The sequence below is a fragment of the Macaca thibetana genome, chromosome 14 (assembly GCF_024542745.1).
Source record: "Macaca thibetana thibetana isolate TM-01 chromosome 14, ASM2454274v1, whole genome shotgun sequence".
Lineage (NCBI taxonomy): Eukaryota > Metazoa > Chordata > Mammalia > Primates > Cercopithecidae > Macaca > Macaca thibetana.
The window spans coordinates 3,807,964-3,834,670 of NC_065591.1; the positions used below are offsets into that span (position 1 = coordinate 3,807,964).

General features: G+C 50.5%; 2 protein-coding genes and 1 pseudogene across 4 annotated transcripts in view; 1 reads left to right on the forward strand and 2 right to left on the reverse strand.

The window, feature by feature from the left end:
• NADSYN1 (NAD synthetase 1) overlaps positions 1-7,214 on the reverse strand; it is a 559,458-nt gene extending 552,244 nt beyond the window's left edge. Inside the window, exon 1 of the mRNA XM_050758181.1 lies at positions 7,211-7,214. The gene's annotated coding sequence lies outside the window, so the exon portion shown is untranslated. The remainder of the gene's footprint in view (positions 1-7,210) is intronic.
• Positions 1-26,707, forward strand: part of SHANK2 (SH3 and multiple ankyrin repeat domains 2) — a 666,329-nt gene that overhangs the window by 326,784 nt on the left and 312,838 nt on the right. For all 3 annotated transcript variants that reach the window (XM_050758103.1, XM_050758102.1, XM_050758104.1), the window contains one exon: positions 4,471-4,584. In XM_050758103.1, coding sequence (XP_050614060.1) covers positions 4,471-4,584 — 114 coding nt within the window. The remainder of the gene's footprint in view (positions 1-4,470; positions 4,585-26,707) is intronic.
• LOC126935966 (uncharacterized) overlaps positions 16,922-26,707 on the reverse strand; it is a 376,899-nt pseudogene continuing 367,113 nt past the window's right edge.

Sequence of the window (26,707 nt, forward strand, 5' to 3'; positions counted from 1 at the left end):
GATTCGGCTGCCATGTCCCTTCCTCTGGGAGTGTCCCCGCTCCCACCTGCCATGCTCCATCTCTACTTTTTGGCTCAGGCCACACAGGCCTCTGATGCAGAGTGTAGCACAGTGAGCGTGGTCATTTTAGGGGTTCATTTAACAGATGCACAATGAACCCCTGAGGGTTCCTGGCCATGGGTGAGGCCTAGGGAAACAATGATGATTGACCCTGCTTGCTGGAAGCCCCCATTCTGGCAAGCAAAAACCAAAACCCACGACATCGCATTGCCAATGCTGGGGGGTGGGGGCATGAGGGACGCCCACGTTTTTGCTCTCTGATATTAGGTGGTGGACAGTGAGGCCATCTTCCTCTTCTGAAGCTCCTCCAGGTGTCTGCCCCAACTCCTGCACCATCTTTGTGACCCCAGAGCCCAGCACAGTCCCTGGCCCAAGTAAGTCCTGGGTCAATTTAAGCAGAAGGATATGCGTATTCAAGAACACCATGCATGGCTTGAAAGTAAAGATGGCCCAGAGGTACATTAGAAACCAGGGAGTTGGGTACAGAACAGGAGAAATGCTGGGTCTTAGCTCCTCCCTCCTCCGCAGTGACCTGGCGGGTCTCTGTACCCAGGCTGGGGTCGAGGGGAAGAAGGTGGAGCGTAGCAGTGGGGTCGGAGCCACCCCTGCCCCAGCTCATCCAGTACAGGGAATCACTGCTGCTTTCCAGTTTGCAAGAGAGCTGCTGAGGCAGGGAGCGGCCCACTGTGGTGGCCGTGGTGAGGATGGCAGGGCTGGCTCTTCTCCAACCAGCTGATGCCCACTATGGCCTCAGGGAGCATTTGGGGCCCATAGAGAGATCTGCAGTTGGTTCTCACAGGTGCCTTAAAGCCTCTGTGTTGGAGCAGACATGATGTTGAGGATGGACCTTCCTTCTAGCCAGGTTTCCCAGGGCCCCCATCCATGTCGTATATGCTCCTCCCCGTGTCCTCATGCCCTGGGTGCAGCGCCTTCACCTGCTCTCCACCCACCATTCAAAGTGCGGCCTCTTCCTGCAGCGCTTGCCCGAGTCTCGCCGCGCCCCCTCCTTGCTTCAGTAGTCTTCCTCCTGCCCCTCGGTTTGGCTGGAACTGTTCTCATCTGATCCTCTGTGGTAGAGTCAGTCCTATCACACCGTGGCTCCCCTGGAACTCTGGGGCTCCAGGGACAGGGTCCTTGACAATTTTTCCAGCCGGAGCACCCAAGGGCAAGGCAGGACTCCAGACTCCAGAATTCACCTGGTCGCCTGGTCAGAATTCACCCTATTGTTCTGCATGGAGGAGGTGGGGCCACAGAGAGCACAGGAGACCCCGGGGGGCCCTCAGCGTCCCAGTGATGGGGCCAAGTCTCTGGCCTCCCAGCCCAGTGCTCGCTCTTGTACTGCTGGATGGAGGGGACTTCGGAAGGGACTTCCTCTTCTCCTCCACCTCTTCTTACCCGGGGTGTGGAATCTTTACTTTTGGATGAATTGCATCAGCAAACAATGGGGTAGCCAAGCCCAGCCCCTTTCTCACTATATGAGGAACACCCATTCCTACCTGGACGCAGATGTTCTGTCAGGGAGGCACTCAAGGCACAGACCCCTCTCTTGCTCCCCATTCTCTGAAGAGGACCAGCAGGTACCATTTGCACAACCAGAAACCCGGAAGGGTCCCCTCCTGCATTCCCCTGCACCCTCGGCCCAGATCCTGCTGTTTCTACGCCCCTGATGTGAAGTCTCCCCGTGCTGGGGGGCCCCTCGCAGCACATCACCTCTGCCTCCTTGTACGAGCCTGCTGGAAACAGCCTTTCATATTTTTGGTTGGTCTTATAATAACGATAACACATCCCGAAGTGCATACTGGATGGAGATCAAATCTGGACCTAAAAGGCATGATTCTCCCAGAGAGGGGAGTTTGGAAGGAAAGTCAGGCAAGAGTGTTGAGTCCTCATTCCACACTGGGCTCACGTGCCTCTGATTCACGCATAGCAACGCTTATGAGCTAGATAGCATTGTCATGCTCTGATAAATGAGGAAACTGAGGCACAGAGAGACTGAGAAGTTTTCCCAAGCACCGCATAGCCAAGATGGGGCACAGCTTCCGTGGAAGAAGATACATTCTCTACCTGTGCAGTTCCCTTCTCCCCAGGCCCATACAAAACAGCAGAATGACCTCACAGCCACGAAGGAAGGAGAGCGTGGGTATCTTTGTGGGCATTGGCTCCCAGCGGCACAGCAGCAAGTCCTTGGCCTCGCTTTGCAGCCCGGGGTACTGCTCTGAGATGACTCTCTCAGGTCCAGGGTTCTGCTGGGAAACGGGGGGGCATATCCCGGTCAGCTGGGCTGAGAGGAGCCCACAGGCCCCGCATCGAGTTTTGGAGGAGATGCTTCAGGCAGTGATGATTGTCCTGGTCACCTGGGATGCGGCTGATAGGTTTCCGTTACGTCATTTCTTCAGGTTCTTAGGAACTTATAAAGTGGGGTTTTCAGTTCCATTAACTTTGAAAACTCATGGGCTGAGTGGTTCTCTGTCTGGCCTTTGAGTTAACATGAGGGCTAGAGAAAAACACTTCTGGGGCCATGATTCCTCTTTCAGCAGGGCCAGTGCCTTTGGATGCTGAGTAATTTAAAAGAAGGTAAAGATGTGGAGAGATCAGATTGTTTTCTCCTAAGTAAGATACAGACCGGCTCAGTGGCTCACCCCGGTAATCCCAAACACTTTGGGAGGCGGAGGCAGGCGGATTGCTTGAGCTTAGGGGTTTGAAACCAGCCTGGGCAACATGGTGAGACCCTGTCTCTAAAAAAGTAATAATAATCAGTGAGGGGTAGTGGTACATGTCTGTCATCCCAGCTACTCAGGAGGCTGAGGTGGGAGGATTGCTTAAGCCTGGGAGGTCAAGGCTGCAGTGAGCTGTGATCGTGCCACTGCACTTCAGCCTGGGTGACAAAGCAAGACCCTGCCTCTAAAAAAAAAAAAAAAGAATCCTAAGATATAGATTTTCCTTCCTCACTTTGCCACTGCAGGCTTTGCAAGCTTTATGACAGAAATAGTTATCACAATGGGGCCGTGGGGACCGGTGGGGTCCTTGTAACCTTCCCCCTACCCTCTAGTGTCGTTGGGCTTATGTCCCTCACCCATGCTCAGCAGTTGAGTTTAAAAACAAACATGCTTTATTCTTCCAGCGGATGTTCATTAAGGGCCTACTGTGCACCCAGCACACGGCCCGGGGGGGGTGCCTGTGTCTGGACTCAGCAACTTCCACCCTGGCTGGGGTGGCCGTGTCTGCCCAGCGGTGTACGTGGTCCCCAGGACAAGGTCACTGTGTGGCCACCATCCCTTCTCTCCTGGGGAATTGGTTTCTTTCAACCGCAAGCCAGAAAGAAACCTGCAGTCCTTGCCAGCAACCACGTAATGAATAGCTTCCTGATTAATAAGCCAGCAGGCCGGTGCGCTGGGCCTCCAAGGGGCTGGTGCTGACTGTGTGAGGTTTTCAATGCAGTCCCTTCCATTTTAAGTGAAGATAATTCCATGTCCACACCATTGTCAGACGATTCGTAAGCTACTCGCCCATCCACTGCTGTGATTTCTTTTTCTTCTCTTTTCTTTTTTTTTTTTTTTTTTTTTTTTTTGTGAGATGGAGTCTCACTCTGTCACCCAGGCTGGAGTGCAGTGGCACGATCTCGGCTCACTGCAACTTCCATCTTCCAGGTTCAAGTAATTCTCCTGCCTCAGCCTCCCGAGTAGCTGAGATTACGGGCACGTGCCCCCATGCCCAGCTAATTTTTGTATTTTCAGTAGAGACAGGGTTTTGCTATGTTGGCCAGGCTGGTCTTGAAATTCTGACCTCAGATGTTCCACCCGCCTCGGTCCCCCAAAGTGCTGGGATTACAGGCATGAGCCACCGCACCCGGCCCTCTGCTGTGATTTCTCCTTCCCCACACTTGTTTAAAAGATCTAGACATAGCCGAGCAGGTGGATTTTCTTTCTTCTAGGCCTTCTGCCTCCAGTTCTTGCCCAGGTTAGGAGGGGAAGGTATGACGTCATCATTTCCTCCCTGCTTTGTGGCAGTGCCCCCTGACTCTACTTTTATATCTGAAATCATTGGTGGTAAGGACAGCCAGGCACCACTGTTCCATCTCATGTACAACACTGAGAGATGCTGCAGGGCTGCCGTGCACATCCATTTGTATGACGTAGTGTCAAATACGTAAACAGGCAAACATGTCAGCGCTTCATTCCTGTCTCATCACCCGAGGGGCAGAGGACACCTGTGGGCTGCAGTGGCGATGCCTCGACGCCTCTTATCAGTGTCAGTGCTGAAGGAAGTGCAGTCACACCAGAGCCACTTGCTCTGCCGGCCTGGTCAAGGGTGCACTGATTCTCCTGCCTCTGCCTAGCCCCTCTCGTCCTGTTCACCCTCAGGCCCTCCACGTCCCCCGTGCTAACGCCTCTCCCTTTTTGTCATCTCTAGTTCTGAGCATCGGCGAAGGGGGCTTCTGGGAAGGCAGCGCCCGCGGCCACATCGGATGGTTTCCGGCGGAGTGCGTGGAGGAGGTCCAGTGTAAGCCCAGGGACAGCCAGGCAGGTAAGGCGGGTGCTCGTGGCCGCCCACCCTTGGTCCCGCGGGCCCATCTCAGGCCCGTGGTCGCTGTTGTCCGTGGCAAGATTCGGCCATTGCGTCGTAGAAGGAAACTGAGTTGCAAATTCAGGACTTTCTAGATCTTTGGAAACAGGTTGGTTGCTTTCATTCCTCTGGGCTTCATCCAAACCAGAAATTCCTTACAAGATGGTGTGGAAGCTTTTAGTTAAAAGGCTGCTCAGTACACGTCCCAGAAAACTTGGACCGTATGTTCTAGCCGTCAGAGAAAGACTTTGGGGGGTTGATTAGATTTCTTTTTCGATCTCTTCTATCGATGGCATAAAACAAGCAGCTTCCCATGTGCAGGCGAGACGCTCCCGTGCCACCCTGAGAACACATAGCAAACGCCTCCGTAAAAACTGCTCGAAAGAGTTCAGTGTTCCGACGGGAAGCCATTCCAGCATCTCTCTTAGAACCTCCAGATATAGCACTTGCTGAAAATCATTTCAAAATTGATTGCCAAGAGAATGAATTGATTAAAATGTGAAGAGGAGACCACTTATATAAAATGGTACCAAGAGTGTGTGTGTGTGTGTGTGTGTGTGTGTGTATATATATATACATGAAAGTGGGGGGAAAGTGAAGCCTTAAGTGTCTTATAAGAAGAAAGCAGTCTGCATGTGAACGGCGTCTGGCTTTTAGTAGAATCCCAGGCTCACAGAACATGTGTCAAGCAGCCACGGTCGCTGCGGCCACCAACCATGCACACCTTCTTGTGCGGAGCCTGCCGTCTCTGAGCTCTGCCCAAATGGGCCCACTGCCCTGTTTTTGAGGTTCCTAGTCTAGGGGCTCACTAGGTAGCCCTCCGCCGTATGATCAGATCTACCAGGGCCAGCCAGGCCCTACAGACATGTGCTCTGGAAAGCAAGGAGGAGTCTGTCCTGGACGTGGCTGGCTTTGCAGTCTCTAGCAGGGGGGCTCAGCGGGTTCTCTGTCTGAGATCTTGGCTTCAACGGGGGCTCAGTTCGTGCAGCAGCTTCCCCGCTGATGAGTCCCTGCTCAGGCTTAGACACCAGACGGTATTGTGGGGTATCGAGGTAAGACATGTCCCAGACGTAGCCATGAAGGAAGCTGGGAATGTGCTCTGCTCGGAATTCGGCTGGGTGGGAGGGGATGTGTTTTTCTGGATGTGGCGGTGACAATGCTACCAACAAAACTGGTCTTCCCAAGAATGGGGTCTTACCCTGTTGTGTGCTACACAGCCAGTATCCAAAAGCAAAAGTGAGCTTCAGACAGCACAGGCTTCATTTGATGGCCATGGAACTGAGAAGCAGGAGCTTGGCTCACAGATCCATTTCTCAGCTCCCGAGAGCTGGGAAGTCACAGAGCTGGGGCCTCTGTAATGAAGGGATTGGGCATTAAATCAAGGGGAAGAATATTCGTGTCTTTTCTGGAAATGGGCAGGGAGCTTCTCAGAACCGGTATGCCACCTTCCTTTCTGTGCTTTTCTGGTTTCTTTCTGTTGTTGTCATGGTGATTGTCAACTATCCTGGTGCTGGTGGGAGGGTCATTTAGCATGGAAATCAGATTCTAATGAGGTTAGAGGTTCTTCAGAAGCCAAGTGAGCTGCCATCTTGGATCCCACAAGTCTTAGCCTTTTTGATCACCAGGGGAAACTTCTTGACCTCAGGCATCCTGTTGCCTCAAGATAAGCAGAGTTGAACCAGGAGGCCACACGGGCTTTACACTGGGTAGCAATCACACTGAGCACTGGCACAGGTGAGACCTCCAAGCCCTGCCATTGCCCGTTCATCCCTGGTCCATACCTACCCTCTCCTGCAAGCAACCTGCCCTTGCCTCACTTGTCTGAGAAGGGCCAGGCCCGGGAGCTCAGCTTGCCTCCCATGGTTGCTCAATGCCTTCCTTCTCCCTGTCCTCCAGTCCTCCTCTTCCTGGGCAGCCACCGCTCCTCCCTCTCCTGGGACTCACCTTCAGAGCCACGCTGGCTGCCCTCCCTCCACTCTTGTTGGAAGGACTCAACTGTGTCAGCACCAGGCTTTGCTGGCTATGCCACACGTGGATGGGACAGCCCTGGAGGGCTGCATAGGGGGATCATTTGAGCTTCATGCTCTCTCCATCCTCCAGAGAGTAGTGGCCTCCTGTATAGTGTGCAGGAGGCAGCAGGGCAGCCGGAACAACCTGCCTGCCTTCTCTCTCCTGTGGGCTTTTCCTGCCCACCTGCCAGCATTGCCCTGTGTGCCCTAGAACGTATGACTTTCTGCAGCCCGGTTGACAGGGTACCCACCCAGGGCAGGTGGGCGAGTGGAGTCTGCCAGAAGATGCGCGTCCTGTTCAGGCAGCTTCCAGAGAGGCAGAGGTTTGTGTTTGTGTTCACTGTGGGAGGAGGTTATTGGGGTAAGACAGAGGTTTCTAGAAGGGTGATCTTGTTCCAGCTCACACTCCCAGGATGATGTCCTTGATAAAACCGTATTTTCTACCTGGGCTGATGCAGGTAGAAAACCGTATTTTCTCACTGGGCTAATGTTAGGGCATCACCCGGGCTGCATTCCATTCTGCGGTCTGTGGGGGAGAGAATTTGTTTCCTTGCCTTTCCAGCATCCTCGGCTCATGGCCCCTTCATCCATCTCCAAAGCCAGCACCTGTTGGTAGGGTCCTTCTTCCATTGCATCTCCCCAACCCTCCCTTCTGCCTCCTCCTCTTCCACTTTTAAGAACCTGTGTGATTATGGCCAGGTGCAGTGGCTCACACCTGTAATCCCAGCACTTTGGGAGGCCAAGGTGGGCAGATGGCTTGAGGTCAGGAGTTCGAGACCAGCCTGGCCAACGTGGCGAAACCCCGTCTCTACTAAAAATGCAAAAATTAGTTGGATATGGTGGCACACATCTGTAGTCCCAGCTACTTGGGAGGCTGAGGCAGGAAAATTGCTTGAACCTGGGAGGCAGAGGTTGCAGTGAGCCAAGATTGTACCACTGCACTCCAGCCTGGGCAACAGAGCAAGACTCCATCTTAAAAAAAAAAAAAAAGAAAAAAGAAAAAGAAAAAGAAGGAAAGGGAAAGGGAAAGGCAAAGGGAAGGAAAGGAACCTGTGTGATTAGATGGGCCCACCTTGCTAATCCAGGTCAAGTAAACTGATGGGCCGCCTTAATTCTGCCTGCAACCTTAATTCCCTTTTGCCTTAAGGGCACGTGTTCACAGGTTCTAGGAATTAGTACCTGGGCATCCTTGGGAGGGGCCATCTTTCTCCCTAACACAGATAACAAAAATGAACATCAGGACTCTCCTCTAACACAAAGGCTGTGGGTCAGGGAAGGAAGGTGTCTCTGTGACCTGGGGTGCACTGAGGTCACAGCACAAAGGAGTTGAGGAGGGTGGGGAGGATTCCACAGTGGTTCCTGCTGGGTTCTGTTTGCCCTTGGGCGTTCTAAGATCGTGATTTAGCACCTTCTTTTGTATTATCTTCTTTTATAGAGGTGTGATTTACATACAGAGAAACACAAAGATTATAAGAAAAATCTAGTTCAATGCATCTTGACAAATGTATATACCCACATCTTTAACTGCAAAGAAGATATTAAAACTTTCCTTCACAGGCCGGGTGCAGTGGCCCATGCCTGTAATCCTAGCACCTTGGGAGGCCGAAGCGGGTGAATCACTTGAGGTCAGGAGTTTGAGACCATCCTGGGCAAGATGGTGAAACCTGTCTCTACTAAAAATACAAAAATTAACTGGGTGTGATGGTGCATGCCTGTAATCCCAGCTACTTGGGAAGCCAAGGCACAAGAATCACCTGAACCTGGGAGGTGGAGGTTGCAGTGAGCCAAGATCACACCATTGCACTCCAGCCTGGATGACAAGAGCAAAACTCCGTCTCAAAAAATATATAAAATAATTTTTAAAAACACCTTTCCTTCACCCTAGGAAGTGATCTCAGACTGTCTTCAGCCATCCCTCCCCATACCACAACAGAAGCAAGTGCAATTCTTATTTCTACCAGTTTTGCCTATCGTTGGATTTCATGTAGATGGGACCCTGCAGCTTGAATTCTCGGGCCTAACTTCTTTCCCTCAGCCTAATGCCTGGGATATCAGCTATGTATTGCAGGACTCAGTGGTTTATATTTTTTTTTTTTTCTAAGACGGAGTCTCTGTTGCCCAGACTGGAGTGCAGTGGCATCATCTCAGCTCACTGCAACCTCCAACTCCAGGGTTCAAGTGATTCTCATGCCTCAGCCTCCCTAGTAGCTGGGATTACAGGCTCCCACCACCACACCTGGCTCATTTTTGTGTTTTTAATAAGGAGGGGATTTCACCATGTTGGCCAGACTGGTTTCGAATTCCTGACCTCAAGGGATCCACCTACCTCGACCTCCCAAAGTGCTGGGATTACAGGCATGATCCACTGTCCGGACAGCAGTTTATAAATGTTTATTGCTGGGTAGTGTTCTGTGATGTATTTACACCACAGTTTGATCATTCTGCTGATGATGGACGTGTGGATTGCTTCTCAGTTTTGGCTAATATGAATGAAACCTGCTAAAAAAGGTTTTCGTGTGAGTCTTTCTAAGGGCATACATTTTTATTTCTCTAGGTAGAAAACTGGTGGGTTGTATGATAACATTTTCATTTTATAAGAAACTACCACACAGTTCTCCAAAGTGCTGTCCCATTTTGTTCTCCTACCAGCAGTGTGTGAGAGTTCCAGTTGCTCCACTTTCTCATCAACATTTGGCAATATCAGTCTGTTTAACTTTAGCTATTCTAATGGATATGAAATGATACCTTACTGTGGGTGTAATTTGCATTTTTCTGGTGATGATTATTAAGCGTCTCTTTGTGTGCTCATTTGCTCTACGTATTGCTTCTTTAAGTCTTTGGTTCATTTTTAATGGTGGTGTTCATCTTTTCCTTATTGGTTTGTAGAAGTTCTTTATATATTCTGTTTATCAGTCCTTTGTCAAATATATGCTGCATTTTTCCAAGCCTGTGACTTGCCTTTTCATTTTTCTAACTACAGTCATCTCTCAGTATACATGGGGATTAGTTCCAGGACACCACCCCCTCACACCATATACCAAAATCCACCTCAGGTCCCACAGTCAGCTCCATGGAACCTGTGTATGTGAAGTCAGCACTCTGTATATGCAGGTTTTATATCACACAGTGTGTTTTCAATCTACATTTAGTTGAAAAATCCACATGTAAGTAGACCCATGCAGTTCAAACCCATGTTGTTCAAGGGTCAACTGTATGTCTTTTAATGAGTAGAAGGGTTTTTAAAATTTTGAATCTAATCCAAATTATTCTTTTTTTCTTTCACGTCAGTGCTTTTGGTCACTTTTTTCTTTTGAGTCAGGGTCTTGCTTTGTCATCCAAGTGGGAATGCAGTGGTGCCGTCACAGCTCATTACATGCCTTGACTTCCCAGGCTCAAATGATTCTCCTGCCTTATTTTAAAATGTATTTTATTATTATATCTTTTTGTAGACACAAGTTGTCACTATGTTGTCCAGGCTGTTCTTGAACTCCTAGGCACAAGTAACCCTCCTGCCTTGGCCTCCCAAAGTGCTGGGATTGTAGGTGTGAGCCACCGTGCCTGGCCCTTCTTGTAGCTTTTTTGATGTTGAAAATTAGAAGACTTTGAATATACATAGAATCTGGAAGATGGCACAAAATGTTTTTAGATGTTCCCATCCAGCAAGCTCTTTCTACACAGTTGGCCTTGCTTGCATCCTTGGAAGCTGTTTCTCTTTTATGGAGCACCACTGCTTTATGTTGTAAAATGAACATTTAGTTGGTAAACCCCATTCATGAACATTAAGTGAAATAAGTGAGTGACTCACAGAATGAATAACTCAGTAAAGCAGTGGCTGCTCAGGACCTAGTGAATTCTCATTGCCTCATGACAGTCACTGGAGGTTTGGGGTAATAAACAGCAAAATCAAATGGTGGTCCTCATTGGTTGGTTTGTTGATTAGCTGGTCGACTGACTGGCTGGCTGGCTGGCTGACTGGCTGGCTGACTGACTGGCTGGCTGGCTGGCTGGCTGGTTGGTTGGTTGGTTGGTTGGCTGGTTGGTTGGTTGATTAGCTGGCTGGCTGGCTGGCTGGCTGGTTGGTTGGTTGGTTGGTTGGCTGGTTGACTGGTTGGCTGGTTGGCTGGTTGATTGGATGGATGGATGGATGGATGGATGGATGGATGGATGGATGGATGGATGGATGGATGATTAGCTAGCTGGCTGGTTGGCTGGCTGGTTGATTAGCTCTCTGGCTGAATAGTTGGTTGGTTGGTTGATTAGCTGTCTGGCTGGCTGATTGGTTGGTTGGTTGATTAACTGGTTGGTTGGCTGACTGGTTGGTTAGTTGGTTGGTTGGTTAGCTGGTTGACTGGCTGGCTGGTTGGTTGGATGAATGGATGCATGGATGGATGGATGGATGGATGGATGAATGGTTGGTCAAATGATAGAAGTTCAGCTTAGTTCCATGAATAGTTTGGTGGTTATGCCTTCAAGATATGATGGGCTCACTCACCTGGACCTTAGTTGTAATTTCTTAAGACTGCATGTTTATGGGACTTCACAGTGTTCAGTGGGCTTTCCTACATGCTGTCTCATCCAACTTTCTGGAATAAGTAGGGCAGGAATCATCACCTGCATTGTACACATGAGCATCCCCATCCCAGCATGTTGGAGCACACAGATAGGGAGTTACTGGGCAAGGAGCATGACCCATTGTTTGTGACTACTAATGCTTGAGCTGTGACCTGTACCTGCATCAGGGCAGCATTTCTCGTGCAGTGATCAGCGTGGTGATCCTGATGTGTGACTGCCGGTGATTAATCCTCCTGCATATCCACCTGAAGCAGTGGGGAAGCAGAAACATATCCAGGTCTGTTCTCAGCTCAGCTGTCTCTGGCTGGCTCTGAGTAGACTTCTTTATCTGAAATGTGAAGGCTGGAGATGATGCGTGTGAAGAGTTGGGGGCAAGTTTATGATGGTAGCTTTTTTGTTTCTGTGCATAAGAGATGGAGGCATGCCCAGATTTATAAAATCTCACCTCTTTGCATGCATCAGCCCAGAGACCTGAGAGCAAAGTGCCACATATGACTATGTTGTTATAGCAGGAGGAGAGGCATCTCGGAAGATGGTGCTCTGGAAAATTGGTGGCTAATTACATGCATGTCCTCACCCCATCCTGCTAGAGTTTAAGCTCCCTGAGGGCGGGGACACCTGTGTCCTGCACGGTGCCTATCCAGGACAGAGTGCGTATCAGTTGGCCCACCACGTTAGTGAAAAGGAGGTTGGGTGGTGTCGTACTTGATCCGTCAGGAGTTGGAAGGTCTGGCTTTTGTCTAGACTCTAAAGCTTTCCACCCGTTTGTATAAGGTAGCACAATGTCAGCTGCTATGACAAGTTAACCCACAACTTCAGTGGCTTAATGGAGTGCAGGTTTTTTTCCTGCCCAGTTGCTACCCAGTGTGGTCTCTTCTGGTCAACAGACGGGCTGATTTTCTCCATGATGTGACCAAGCAGTCCAGGCCCTTCCATTATGTGGCCTGGTCATCCTCGAGGGCCCCCTGCCCGCAGCCTGCAGAGACAGGGAGAGAGAATGGAGAAATGCTGCCCTCTTGTGTGAGGCTCTGGCACAGCAGGGACACACGTCATTACCCGTGACACCCTGTGGAGGGAACCTGGATGCTGCAGATGCTGGGCCCTGTGGTCCCGGGCCAATCACCTCCTGGTGACTCTTTGAGTCAAGATTCTCCAGAGAAAACGACCAGTAGGACACAGACACAGATGTAGATACAGATAGAGCATATGTATTAAGAGACTCATTTCAAGGAATTGGCTCACCCAATTGTGGGAACGGGCGAGTCTAAAATCCTCCGGGCAGTCTAGCAGCCTGCAACACCGGACAGGAGCTGGTGCTGCAGCCTGGAGGCAGAATTTCTTCTTCCTCAGAGAAACTTCAATTTTGCTCTTGAGACCTTTTAACTGATTGGAGGAGGCCCACCCACATTACTGAGAAAAATTTTGACTTCAAGCCAACAGACTGTAAATGTTAGCCACGTCTACAAAATACCCTCCCAGCAACACCTAGGCTAGTACTTGGCTGCATAATCGGGTGCTATACCCTGGTCAGTTGGCCCATAAAGCTGAGCCTCTGGGGCCAGACATGCACCCTGGATGGAGGGACAGTGCCCACCTCCCCTGCCGGGGACCTTGACTACCTTCCGCATCTTCCAAGGCATTGATTTCCTCATCTGTGAATTCAGGCTGGTGGATTGTAGAATCACTTGATCCTTCCTCCTCAGAATTCTACAAATTGAAATCAGGGCTGCCCCGGATGATGTATCTTGACTAAGAAACAAAGATAAAATATTTTCAAAGTAATCAGTTGGCACCCGTGGATGAGGCAGTTTATGAAAAATCAATGCATGTGCATGCAATTTTCAGCGACACATCTTATGTGTACATGGAAGCTGTCAGCCCAGGGCTCTCTCTTTATCCCTGAGAAAATGACAAGGCCAAGCAGCACCAGAGGAAATCGTATTTTAGCTGCTGAAACAAAGAAAAGACTTGACTATCAGTGAGCAACGTTCATGTAGAACGTGATGAGAAAATGGGTGTGATGAGTCACCACTGTACATCCCTGTTTCCATCCTCCAGAGACAAGTAGGATCTGGTCACCTGAAAGCCACTGAGGTAGGAGTGGTGGCCTCACAGCCAGGCAGCTCAGACCGGGGCATAAGATGCCACATTCTCAACTCTTCACTCCTGGGCACCTACCCAGATGAGCACCCCAGTGCCAGTGTAGTTTCAGCATGTCCTGTGCCGTATGCACTGCCAGAGCTTGTTGGAGTCGGGATCCTTAATCAGCTACAGAGACCACCGAGGAAGTGACTTGATGGGATTCTCTGCCAAATGGGCTTCCGGAATCTTCTGGCTGACTCGCTGGTGCAGGGCTTTCGACTGGGTAGAAGATGTGAGTGTAGGATGGGATTAGCCGCGCCTTCCCTTGACTGGCCACTCTTGTGGGATAAGTCTGCATTTAAGAATAGTCCCCCTGGCTCTCTAGAAGTTTCTAGAAGCTAGCCATAAGCACAGGGTCTAGATCAGAAAGTCAGAGCTCTGACCAGGGAACAGATGTGGTTTGCAGTTGTGTCCTTTCTACTTTTTTGTGGCACTCAATGGAGAAGAGAGAGGACTTCATCTGAACCTCCTAATTGCCCTTTATGGAAGGTCCCTTTATGATCCCTGCTTATTGATCAGGAAACACGTGTTGTGTATGTGTCCGGGAAACATGTAGGTCAGGCTGTCCACATTCCCAAGCTCTCTTTCCGTGGACTGTTCCCATTCAGAATCTCTGCCACGGACTCTCCTTTCCAGCCACTCTCGAATTTACCAGCGTAGGAGGCCCTTACTGGGAGCATCTTACAGCTTCGCGTTGCCATTTGCTCTGAGAAGTGTCTCCGGACTGCCACCAGCCCCGCACCCCAAGGGCTAATGGGCACAACATTCTCAGATCTCTCCTTCAGATCACGTGGACCCGACAGGGTGGTGGTGAGGCTGGCATGTGTTTCCTCCTCCCAGAAATCGCCCCGAGTGCAGTGCATTGCTCCTCTGCCATCTGAAGCCACACCTGGAGCCGTCCCCTCGTGTCTCCAATAGGACACCCTGTGTGGCCTCTTTGGGGTTTCAGGACACACTTGGAGTATAAATCTCCTCTTCCCAAATCCAACCCTTGGGTCAGGGCTGGGCAGGAGAAGGATGGGGACCTCTTGGTTTTGCCGACTGTTTTGTGACTGCAGCAGTCCCCCGTTATCTTCAGGGGATACGTCCCAAGATCCCCATTGGGTGCCTGAAACGGGGGACAGCTCTGAACCCTGTACTGCATATACCGTGTTTTTGGTCTGGTATCAGAGCCAGCTCCTAAGTGACTAACCAGTGGGTGGTGTAGACAGCAGGAGTACGCTGGACAAAGAGATGAGTCACTTCCCCTGGGCGGAACGGCACTCGATATCACGCTACTCAGAATGGCGTGCAATTGAAAACTTTTCAATTGTTTATTTCTGGACTTTTCTGTTCATTATTTTCAGACTTTAATTGACCGTGGGTGATTAAAACCTCAGAAAGTGAAACCGTGGATAAAGGGGGACTGCTGAAGTCACAAGTGACTTGGGGCCACTGTCCTTTGAGATTTCTTATCTGTGGCCATTGATAAGAAGAGGACATAACGAGGAGAGTCTTCATCATGATGGCCGTGGGTGGGGGACCTGTCCTCTTGGCTGCCACGCCTCCCTGTTCAACACTAGGTCAGCCTCTGGGATCCACCTGCTCTCCCTCAGGAGCCATATCAAGTATGCACTGGAGTCAGTCAAGTTCCCCCACCCTACAGGCCATGTAATGTTATCGTTCCAGCCTTTTCAGAGCACACAGTTCCAAACCTTGTCCCTGTGGTTGCATCCTGTCACCTCTCATTTGATGTTTACAGATAACTCATGTGATCCTCAGACTAAACTTGGGAGGGGGACATGCAGTGATGTTAGTCCATTTTATTTTATTTTATTTTATTTTTTGAGACGGAGTCTTGCTCTATCTCCCGGGCTGGAGTGCAGTGGCCGGATCTCAGCTCACTGCAAGCTCCGGCTCCTGGGTTCACACCATTCTCCTGCCTCAGCCTCCCGAGTAGCTGAGACTACAGGCGCCCTCCACCTCGCCCGGCTAGTTTTTTGTATTTTTTAGTAGACACGGGGTTTCACCGTGTTAGCCAGGATGGTCTCAATCTCCTGACCTCGTGATCCACCCATCTCAGCCTCCCAAAATGCTGGGATTACAGGCTTGAGCCACTGCGCCCAGCCGTTAGTCCATTTCAGACACAAGGTCAGAGATGGTGAGTGACTTGCTTAGAAGCATAGGTGGCCAACCCAGGACCTAAACATAGATACATCTGAGCTGACATCTGTTTCCTTTACCTGTCAGGCTGGAGCATCCCCAAGGTCAGCCAGTCTCTGAGATGTTAATATTTTGTGGCCTTGGAGTCAGGGAGCAGGGGTGGTGGTGGTGGTAGTGATGATAAGTGGTTGATGGCAGCCATGGTGACACTGTTTGTGGTAGTGATGGTGGTGGTGCTGGTGGTGGTGTTGGTCATGATGATGATGGTAGTAATGCTGGTGATGGTGGTCATGGTGATGATAGTGATACTGGTGGTGGTGGTCATGGCGATGATGGTGATGCTGGTGGTGGCAGTCATGGTGATGATGGTGGTGATGCTGGTGGTGGTGGTCATGGTGATGATAGTGGTGATGTTGGTGGTGGTGGTGGTGATGGTGATGCTGGTAGTCATGGCGATGATGGTGATGCTGGTGGTGGTGGTGGTGATGGTGGTGGTGATGGTGGTGATGCTGGTAGTCATGGTGATGATGGTGGTGATGCTGGTAGTCATGGTGATGATGGTGGTGATGCTGGTAGTCGTGGTCATGGTGGTGATGGTGGTAATGGTGGTGGTGGTGATGGTGATGATGGTGGTGATGCTGGTGATGCTGGTCATGGTGATGGTGGTGATGCTGGTGGTGGCAGTCATGGTGATGATGGTGATGTTGGTGGTGGTGGTCATGGTGATGATGGTGATGCTGGTGGTGGTGGTGATGGTGGTGATGCTGGTAGTCGTCATGGTGGTGATGGTGGTGATGCTGGTAGTCGTCATGGTGATGATGGTGGTGATGCTGGTAGTGGTGGTCATGGTGATGATAGTGGTGATGCTGTTTTTGTTGGTGATGATGGTAGTGATTCTGTTGATGGTGGAAGTCATGCTGATTGATGGTGGTGGTGATGCTAGTAGCAATGATGCTGGTGGTGCCGGTGACAGAGGTTTTAAGATGACAAAGGGATGATGCTAGTCAAGTCTGGCACTCCACCTTGGTGAACCCTACTTCTCTGGCCATGAACAAATACTCTTCCTCATCCCAGCCCTGTGCAGCCTTCCCTTCCTTTGGAGGAAGCTCCTGGCTTTCCCCTTTCTAGTTCTTGAAATTCCATTTCTTTCCTCACATCCCCTCTTGATGTAGAGGAATCAAAACCACACTGGGTACCCTTAAGAAAAATTATTTTACCCTTGTATATCTCAGCTTTCTCATCTGTAAGTTGGATTTATATGCCCTGCAGATAGACACGCCCTGCAGTGTTGTTACAAGGGCTCACAGAGAAGAATGCAAAAGTGTAAAAGTCCGTACGCATACAAGAATTGTTACCAACAGCACTGATGGAATGGGCTTCCTGATAGTAATACTGGGAACACCAGCACTGCCAAGGCTCTGGCCATGCAGCACTTTGGGAGGCTGAGGTGGGCAGATCACCTGTGAGGTCAGGAGTTCGAGACTAGCCTGGCCAACATGGCGCCTATAATCCCAGTTACTCGAGGGGCTGAGGCGCGAGAATCGCTTGAACCCAGGAGGCAGAGGTTGCAGTGAGCCGAGATCGCACTACTGCACTTCACCAACACGGTGAAACCCCGTCTCTACTGAAAGTGCAAAAACTAGCCGGGTGTAGTGGCGCATGCCCTGTAGTCTCAGCTACTCAGGAGACTGAGGCACAATAATCACTTGAACCCGGGAGGCGGAGGCTGCAGTGAGCTGAGATCGCGCCACTGCACTCCAGCCTGGGTGACAGAGTGAGACTCTGTCTCAAAAAAAAAAAAAAAAAAATATGCAGGGGTTTCTGTGTATTCTCCCAAGGCCTCTTTGTGCCAAGTGAGACCCTGGCTGGGAGAGCAGGGTGCCCGGCTTCTTCCTGCAGCACCGAAACATCCCGGCTTTGCCCCAGAGACACCCCTGGGGCCATCAGGCGGCCACTTGTTCCCACTTCCAGCCTGTCCCCAGTGGCCCCTGCCCTGCGTCTCACACCCCCTGGGTCTGTGTCACCTCCAAGGCTCTGAGAGACATCTGAGAGACGACCTTGCAGGTCAGACCCAGAATCCAGCCGTTCCCCTTCACTCCTTCCTCTTCCAGGCCTTCCGAATAGCTGGGAGGATGCTGTTTAGTGCCTGTGTGATGCTTTTATTTTTCTGTGTGGCGTGTGACAAGCATGCAGAGAGGTTCACAAGACAATGCACATCCAGTGGGCAGTTATGACAAAAACCCTGTGGACCCAGCACCCCCAACCCCACCCCACACACACCCTCTGCCTCCTCAGCTCCCTCCCCAGGATAACTGTCTCTGCCCAGGGCTGGTCTCACGTACAGTTGTTTCCTGATTTTATTTCTAGTCCCAGGCTCTTATTACAGCCCCAAACAGTGTCGTGGGGCTTTGCCCACTCGTGAGCCATATGGAGACAGGATTGGCGTGTGCTGCACTGTGCTGGCTTCTCTCCCAACAGCTGTCCCTGGTATCTGGGTCATGCGGGTAGATCTGGGTCACTTGTTTTCACTGTGAGGTCGTTCACTGGGGATTTGTCCCTCTGTTCCGCCATGGAGAGTCCTAAGCCGCTTGCTGTGGGAGTCCCTACCCTTGTGTCGCAGTGTAAACATGGGTGCCCTTCCGTCGCCCGTGCCCCAGGAGTGACCGTGGTCAGGCTGGACACGTCCTCTGCTTTTCTGAATTCTTCAACCCTGTCCTGCATGGACCTTGTCATCCTAGGCTGCTGTAACAGAACACTGAGGGCTGGGAGGGCTGAAATGCTGGTTCTGGGGGCTGGACGGTCAGAGATGAGGGTGCCAACACGGCTGTTTCTGGGAAGGGCCCTCTTCCTGGCTTGCAGACAGCCTCCGTCTCTCTGTGTCCTCACCCGCAGAAAGACAGAGAGAAGAGCACTGTGCTGTCTCTTCTTAGGACGGCAGGAATCCCATCTTGGGGACCCCAGCTTCGTGACTCATCTAAACCCCATCACACTGTAAAGGCCCCATCACATTGGGGGTCCGTGAATTCTGGAGGGGATCACAAACACTTAGTCTGTAAGAGTAATGGTTCCCACGCGTTGCCAGCTCACTGACGGGCCCTTCCACTGCGGGCGCTCTGCGTGTGCGATGATGTGGTGGTGGTGATTGCCATTTGCGGTTCCCTCATTGCTTCTGAGGCCGAGCACCTTTTTGTGCATGTATTGGCTGGCTGTTTGTGTGTCATCTTTGGCCACGCGCCAGTTCGGGTCGTCTGCCTGTTTCTCTTTAGGCTTGTCTGTTTTGTGTTGATTTGTGGTCACTCCTTGTATACTTCAGAAGCAAGACCTTTGTCAGTGGTGCAGGTGTGCAGACGTCTGCTCCCAGAGCGTGGTTGGCCTTTTTTCTGGGGGCTGGGGACTCTTCCACACAGCTCTGGTGGTCCATAGTCCTCCTTGTAACTTGGAGAAGGTGGGCCTGGCCCAGTGCCTTCCACAGATGGCAGTGCGACTCGACTGGGACCCCACAACCTGCTGTCCCCCTTATCGAATGTGAAGGCTCCTTTCCATCTATGCCAGGGAGGCTGGTTTTGCACTTAAAACGGTAACTTAAAGAACTGCTTTAAGGCCGGGCGTGGTGGCTCAAGCCTGTAATCCCAACATTTTGGGAGGCCAAGGTGGGCTGATCACCTGAGGTCAGGAATTTAAGACCAGCCTGGCCAACATGGTGAAACCTCATCTCTATTGAAAATGAGCCAGGCGTGGTGGCGGGCACCTGTAATCCCAGCTACTCGGGAGGCTGAGGCAGGAGAATTGCTTGAACCTGGAAGGCAGAGGTTGCAGTGAGTCAAGATCACACCACTGCGCTCCAGCCTGAGCAACAGAGCAGACTGTCTTTAAATAAATAAATAAGTAAATAGCGAGCTGCTTTTAGAAATAAACGTGTCTGATTGACTGTGTTTGGAAAACTCTGCCCTGTGGCTTTGAGGATGACCGAGCAGTAGTCCCTTTCCCAGACAAGCTCCTTAACTTAAGGCTCTCAGAGATGCCTGGGTTGGGGGGCTTCAGATGTTTGTGGGGGGCAGTGGGTACCATGGGGCTCTGAAGGTCCTGAAGCACCATGACAGTAATCCTGACCCTGATTCCGACACCAGCCAGTGCCTGTTGGGCGGCTGGCTTCAAACCGGACGTTTCTCACGGTTTTCCTCCAGTCTCCAAAACAATCCTGCATGTTCAGTATTGCCATTCCTATTTTGCATGCAAGGATGTGGGCTCAGGGAAATTAAGCAACTGGTCCGGGGTCTCACAGTCCTGTGAGCTGCAGCCTGAGGATTTGCATGTGGTTCACCTGACGAATGGAACCCCTCAGTCCTTGGGCTCATACACAGAGAACCAACACAAACACCATCCAGAAAAGGTGAGAACCAGAAGGGATGATAGTTACTGCTTAGTTCAAAATCTCTCCGACTTAGTAATGTGTAGGTCACTGTTAAGAGGGAGATCTCCTGCATTCAAACAACAACAACAAAAAACACAAAACACAACAAACTACTGTGAAACAGAAGTTCTATCTTTGAAAATGTGAATTACAGCCCGGGCACGGTGGCTCACGCCTGTAATCCTAGCACTTTGGGAGGCCGAGGCAGGTGGATCACCTGAGGTCAGGAGTTTGAGACCAGCATGGCCAACATGGTGAATCCCCATCTCTACGAAAAATACAAAAAAGTAGCCGGGTGTGGTGGTGTGCACCTGTAATCCCAGCTACTCGGCAGGCTGAGGGAAGAGAATCGCTTGAATCCAGAGGCGGAGGTTACAGTGAGCCGAGATCATGCCACTGCACTCCAAGCCTGGGCAACAGAGCAAGACTCTGTCTTAAAAAAAAAAAAAAAAAACAATTACCAGGGAAAAACTGTTTTGTCTTTAAAGATAGGTGTAGAGTCATGTATTTAGGTTATCATCTGCATGTTGGCACCGAATAAACATACCTGAGATGACCCTCAGATAACTTCGAGTTTCTGGACCCCGATTTGGGAAAACTCATTTAGAACCAGGCCTCTGCTTTTCAGAGGAAGAAATCTGGGCTTCTGGCTACTGGGAATCGAATGCCTGGCTCATGGCAGGGCTGGCGTGGAGCCCTGGCGTTAAACTCTGACCCAGGGCCTCTCCCTTTCCCTGTAACAACTCGGGCTGCTCTGGTCATTATTGCTTTTTAAATTGGAGGTGACAGAACCCCAGGACTCCCTCCAACCCCTGTCCCTACAAAAGGAATTTATTAGTGTACATCATGGAGAAGCCTAAGATTGTCTGGTATCAGGCATAGTTGGATCCAGCCGCTCAAATGATGTGCCCAGGTAGCTCTCATTCCATCTCTTGGCCTGATTTCTCTATGGGAGTTTTATTCTGTGAGCAACTCCCTCTCAGGATGGTCCCTGGTAGCTCCAGGGCTTATATCCTCACAGGTCCAAGTCCTGCAGAAAGAGAATGGCTCTGTGCTAGCTTTTTAGCGAGAGTCCTACAGTGTGCCCTGAATGATGTCCCTGCCCACTCAGAACCAGGGGCTAGGGGTGGGTGCATCCGCCCCAGTGTGACTGGCCAGGTCTGGGTCAGGGGTGTAGGGAAGATGGCTTGCCAAGGACGGTTGGGGTGCTGGAACCAGCAGAAGGAGGAGGCGGCAGGCAGGACCTCTGCAGGCCATAGTTAGAGATGTGCCTTCAGCAGGGATGCCAAGCACCTGGGCTCTTTGAAGATCAGAGGAGGATATTGCTGTGACCTGCTTTCTCAGGGAGTAGGAATGCCTTCCCAAGGACATGAAGGGAGTGGGAGCTGTCACCCTTATCTCTGGGCGGCTCTGGTTGGAGCCATGGAACAGGGCATGGTGGAGTCCTATTAAAATGAAGTGTCGTTAGTCACTGTGTGTATAAACCCTCGGCAAAACATCAGCATACCCGTGTTTGGTTCTTCCAAAATAGAATGTTTTTGTTATCTTTAGAGCATTTAAAAATACAGACAAATGACTCTTATTAGCACAATTATAATCTAAAATATTAATAAGCCACAAAAGCCAGCTTCCAAAGAAGTTACTAGCTGTTCCCTCGCAGAACATAAAATAGCTATGAGGACGCATTGTCCTGTCTGCTAATGATTATGTTTTTGTTAAACAACCGTGGCAGACTGCTGCATCCCCCGCCCTTTCTGTCTCATACGCCACTTTATTAAAACACTCTCAGAGCCCTGCTGCCATGCGGTATGTGCTGCTGTTTCATAGCAGCTGCTTTGTGTTTTAAAGACCAGCTTCCATGCTCGGGTTCACCCTCAAAATAGAGTTCTGCCAGGTCTGTGTGTTGCTTCAGGTTCCTTTGGGAGGATCCAGTCTCTGGCCTTGCTGTGGGCCCAGGCCTTCCTTGTCCCCTCCCAGCAGTGGTGGTGCCTGCTCTGGGTTACTATGGCAACCTGGTGATGCTGGGTACCAACCTTGCCTTTTTTTTCTCCGCAGCCCCTCCTGCCGCTACAGGATGTGGCGTCTGCAGAAAGTCACCTTGTGCAGCGGCCACTGTGGGCAGAGGGTTCAGGAGAGAGGGGCAGTGGCATGGCTCGAACATTCACGGGGTTAGAAACCTTCTTAGTGCTACATTGTGCTGCCAGTGTGGAGGGCAGTAGGCAGGGAAGGGTCTATATTAGTCAGCTTGGGCTGCCGTCATGAAATGCCATAGAATGGGCAACTTAAACAACAGAAATGTATTTTCTTCCAATTCTGGAGTCGAGAAGCTGCAGATCAAGAGCTGGCAGGGGAAGTTCCTGGTGAGGCCTCTCTTCCTGGCTTGCAGATGGCCACCTTCTTGCTGTGTCCTCACAGGGCCTTTCCTTGTGCATACACACCTCTGCTATCTCTTCCTCTTCTTAAGAATGCCAGTCCTCTCAGGTCTGGCATTATGCCTTCATTTAATCTTAATTATCTCTCTAAAGTCCTTGCTCCAAATCCAGTCACATTGAGGGGGTCATGGCTTCAACATAGTTTTGAGGGGGACATAAACATTTAGTCTGTTCCAGAGGTGAAGAGTCACAGCTGTAAACCAAGCTGAATTCTGTGGATGACTTCTCAGTTTCGCCCTTTCTTACCACACAGTCCTATCCTCTGTGGGGCCGTTTTGTTGTGTGAGCTGAAGGCAGAGACTGCTACTTGACAAGGCTGTACCCCGGCCCATCCGCATTTAGAAGCCTCTTTAGGTCAGTCTCAGGGCTGTTCTGGGGGTGTGACCTGGATTCTTTGCTGTTGAAAAGGCAAACATCAGACTCCATGACTCTTGATTTATGTCTCCTTGCTGTGTGACCTTGGGCAAGTTACTCAGCCTCTCTGAGCCTCTGTCGGCATTGACAGTAATGTGTTTGCCACAGGGCTGCTATGAGAGGGGAATGAATTCATCCTGGAAAGCACGGGGAGCGAGCTGGCTCTCCTATCATCATTCTCCTTCCTCAGCTGCAGATACCCAGAAAACATAGGCTGTGTCTGGCCAGCCATGCGTTAGGGTATGGCCCTCAACCTGGTCTATAGAAAAGTAATGTGGATGCCAGGGCTGTGCCTCCACCTCAGGAAACCAAAATGTCTGGGGTGGGACCTGGGAATTGTATTTTTAAGCAGCTTTCCCAGCGATGTGTTTGATGAGCTGGGATCAGGAACCTCGTGTTGGAGCAGATTTAATAAGTGCAAATGGTGCAAGCCAAGAGGACGGAGGGCAAGGACCTGGAGGTTGATCAATTTGTAAACACCTGTTTGTGGAGTGAATTGATCACGGTTTACTACCCTCCATGAGAGCCAAGAACCAGGAGGATACAACTGATACATATCAGTATTCTCTGCACCTCACACAGTGCCTGGCATGGAGTAGAGGCTGAGAAAGTACTTCCAGATGGTTGGATGGGTAAATGGATAGGTAAATGGATAGGTAGGTGGGAGGATGGATGGGTGGGTGATCAGATGGACAAATGGGTTAGCGGGGTTGGAAGGATGAAGAGTAGTGGGATGTTAGATGGATTAATGGGTGAGTGGGTGGATGGGTAGATGAATAAATGGGTGGGTGGGTGAATGGATGGATGGATAAATGGATGGGTAGGTGGAAGGATGGATGAGTGGATGGATAGATGCATGGGTGGGTGAGTGGATGGATGACTGGGTGAGTGGGTAGGTGAGTGGGTAAATGGGTGGGTGGGTGGATGGATGGATGGATGGATGGATAGGTGAATGGATGGGTAAGTGGATGAATGGATGGGTGGGTGAGTGAGTGAGTAGATGAATAAATGGATGAGTGGGTGGATGCATGGGCAGATGTGTAAATGGATATGTAGGTGGGGGAGGATGGGTGAATGAGTGAGTGGGTGAACAAATGGCTGGATGCATGAGTGGGTGGGTAGATGAATGGATGGATAGGTAGGTGGGTAGGTTGGAGGACAGAAGCGTGGCTGAGTGGATGGATAAATTGGTTAGTAGGTGTGTGAATGAGTGGATAGATGTCTAAATGAATAGTTAGGTGGGTAGATGGGAGGATGGGTGAGTGGGTGAATGGGTGGGTGGGTGGGTGGATGGATGGATGGGTGAATGGATGGATAAGTGGATGAATGGATGGGTGGGTGAGTGAGTGAGTAGATGAATAAATGGATAAGTGGGTGGATACATGGGCAGATGTGTAAATGGGTATGTGGATGGGGGAGGATGGGTGAATGAGTGAGTGGGTGAACGAATGGATGGATGCATGAGTGGATGGGTGGGTAGATGAATGGATGGATGGGTAGGTGGGTAGGTTGGAGGACAGAAGGGTGGCTGAGTGGATGGATAAATTGGTTAGTAGGTGTGTGAATGAGTGGATAGATGTCTAAATGAATAGTTAGGTGGGTAGACGGGAGGATGGGTGAGTGGGTGGGTGGATGGATGGGTGGGTGGATGGATGCATGGACGGATACATGGATGAATGTATGGATGGATGAGTGGATAAGTGATGGATAGATGGATGGGTGAATGGATGGGTGGCTGAGTGGGTGAGTAGATGGATAAATGGGTGAGTGGGTGGGAATCTAGTGAGACCTACCCAGTTAGGTGGGTAGGTGGGAGGATGGGTGACTAGGTGGATGGATGGATGGGCTTTGCTTGGGGGTGTTTATAGATACTCACTCTACCTTTCACACACAGCTCACCCCAATTCCAGTTGTGCACCCCTTCCTATTGTAAACCTTTACAACATTACCCAGTGAAATGTCTTTAAAACCATAGAGTTTGTGAGCAACAAGGAAAGCAGTGAGGTGTGTATGAGGCTCTTGGAGATACCAGCAGCATCACTGGCATTCCAGGTCAGGTTGTGTTCGAGTCTTTGGCCCCTAGAGAGTGTTAAGGTATCAGTTACCTTCAGCCAACCCAGATGCACCGTGGCCTTAAACTCTGCATGCTTGTCCTGCCCCCCAAGTCCAGTTTGCCGGCCTCAGCCCTGCCCATGTGGAGCCAGAGGAATGGGGTTGGGGCTTGGACATCCACATGGGAGAGGTGGGTGACCTGCCCCGCCTCGCTCATGCCATCAGTGTCTTGGATTCTTGCGTGTTCCAGAAGCCTGATGTTGTCATGCCCTGAAAATGTAGAAGGAATGGGCTGCTCCCAGTATGTGCAGTGGCACCACTGATGTGCCATCTGTCAGATGGGAACCTAGTGAGGACAGACCTGCGGTCTCTCGCTTGACACTGGGACACCAAGTCTGGGTCTGATCAGCCAGGGCTGGGAGTCCCGTTCTAGCTGGGGCACAGATGGAGGCCAAAGGCCACCCCCGAGAGCATGCCATGGCTCATTCTGGGAAATGAAAGCTGTCATATGGTGCTCTGTTATTGAATGAAGATGTTGTTTTTGGCTCCTCTGAAATAGACGATGGGAAACAGATTCAGGGATTATGAATAAACATTGGCTTATGGGGGCCGCGTGCTGGTAACGATGAAACCTCCACATTTACAGATTAAATTTAAGGCATGCATATGTAGAGTGGATGTGTAAAGGGCAGACTCCTGCTCAAACAAATCATGTAACCAAGGCGAGCATCTTGGACGACACTCTAGCCCCCTGTCCACGGCCAGGTTGTGTGGCTTAGGAGCCCTGGGTCCAAGGAGGAACCCGTGTTTCTAAGAGACCTGGCACAGGAAGCCAAGAGGACATGGCTGGGAGTGGTGGATTGGACACCATCTGCAGATGTGAGTCTAGAGTCAACACTTACCTTCAACAGAGGCAACCTCCAGATGCTTCAAAGAGGTTAATTCAATCAAAGCAGGTTGCAAAATAATTTTTTCTCATTCATTCATTCATTCATTCATTTGAGACAGACTCTCACTCTGTCACCCAGGCTGGAGTACAGTGGCACCATCTCACTGCAACCTCCACCTCCCGGGTTCAAGCGACTCTCCTGCCTCCCGAGTAGCTGGGATTACAAACGTGCGCCAACACGCCCAGCTAATTTTGATATTTTTAGTAGGGATGGGGTTTCACCATATTGCCAAGGCTGGTCTTAAACTCCTGACCTTGTGATCCGCCCACCTCGGCCTCTCAAAGTGCTGGGATTAGAGGCGTGAGCCAACACGCCCAACCAATTTTTTTCTCTTTTTAAGAGACAGGATTGCCTTTGTCACCCAGGCTGGAGGGCAGAGGTGCATCATAGCTCATTGCAGCCTTAAACTCCTGGACTCAAGTGATCCTTTCACCTCAGCCTCCCAAAGTGCTGGAATTACAGGTGCGCACCACCGCACCCAGCCTAAAAGCAATGTTTATTTTTTAGAGACAGTCTCACTATCTTGCCCAGGCTGGTCTTACACTCCTGGCCTCAAGCAGTCCTCCCACCTCAGCCTCCCAAAGTGCTGGAATTATAGGTGTGCATCACCACACCCAGCCTAAAAGCAATGTTTATTTTTTAGAGACAGTCTCACTATCTTGCCCAGGCTGGTCTTACACTCCTGTCTTCAAGGGTCCTCCCACCTCAGCCTCCCAAAGTGCTGAGGTGACAGGTGTGAGCCACCACACCTGGCCTCAAATCAAATTTTGACAGTTAACCCTCGCCTGTTTAGTTTTGTATTATTCTGTGATCTAAAGGAATTCATACAGGACACCAACCTTTTTTCTTTTCTTAAATTGATATATAATTTCAATGCCATAAAATTTACTTTTAAAGTGCACCATTAAGTGGCTTTTTGCATGTTCACAAGACTGTGCAAACATCACCATTCTCTGATCC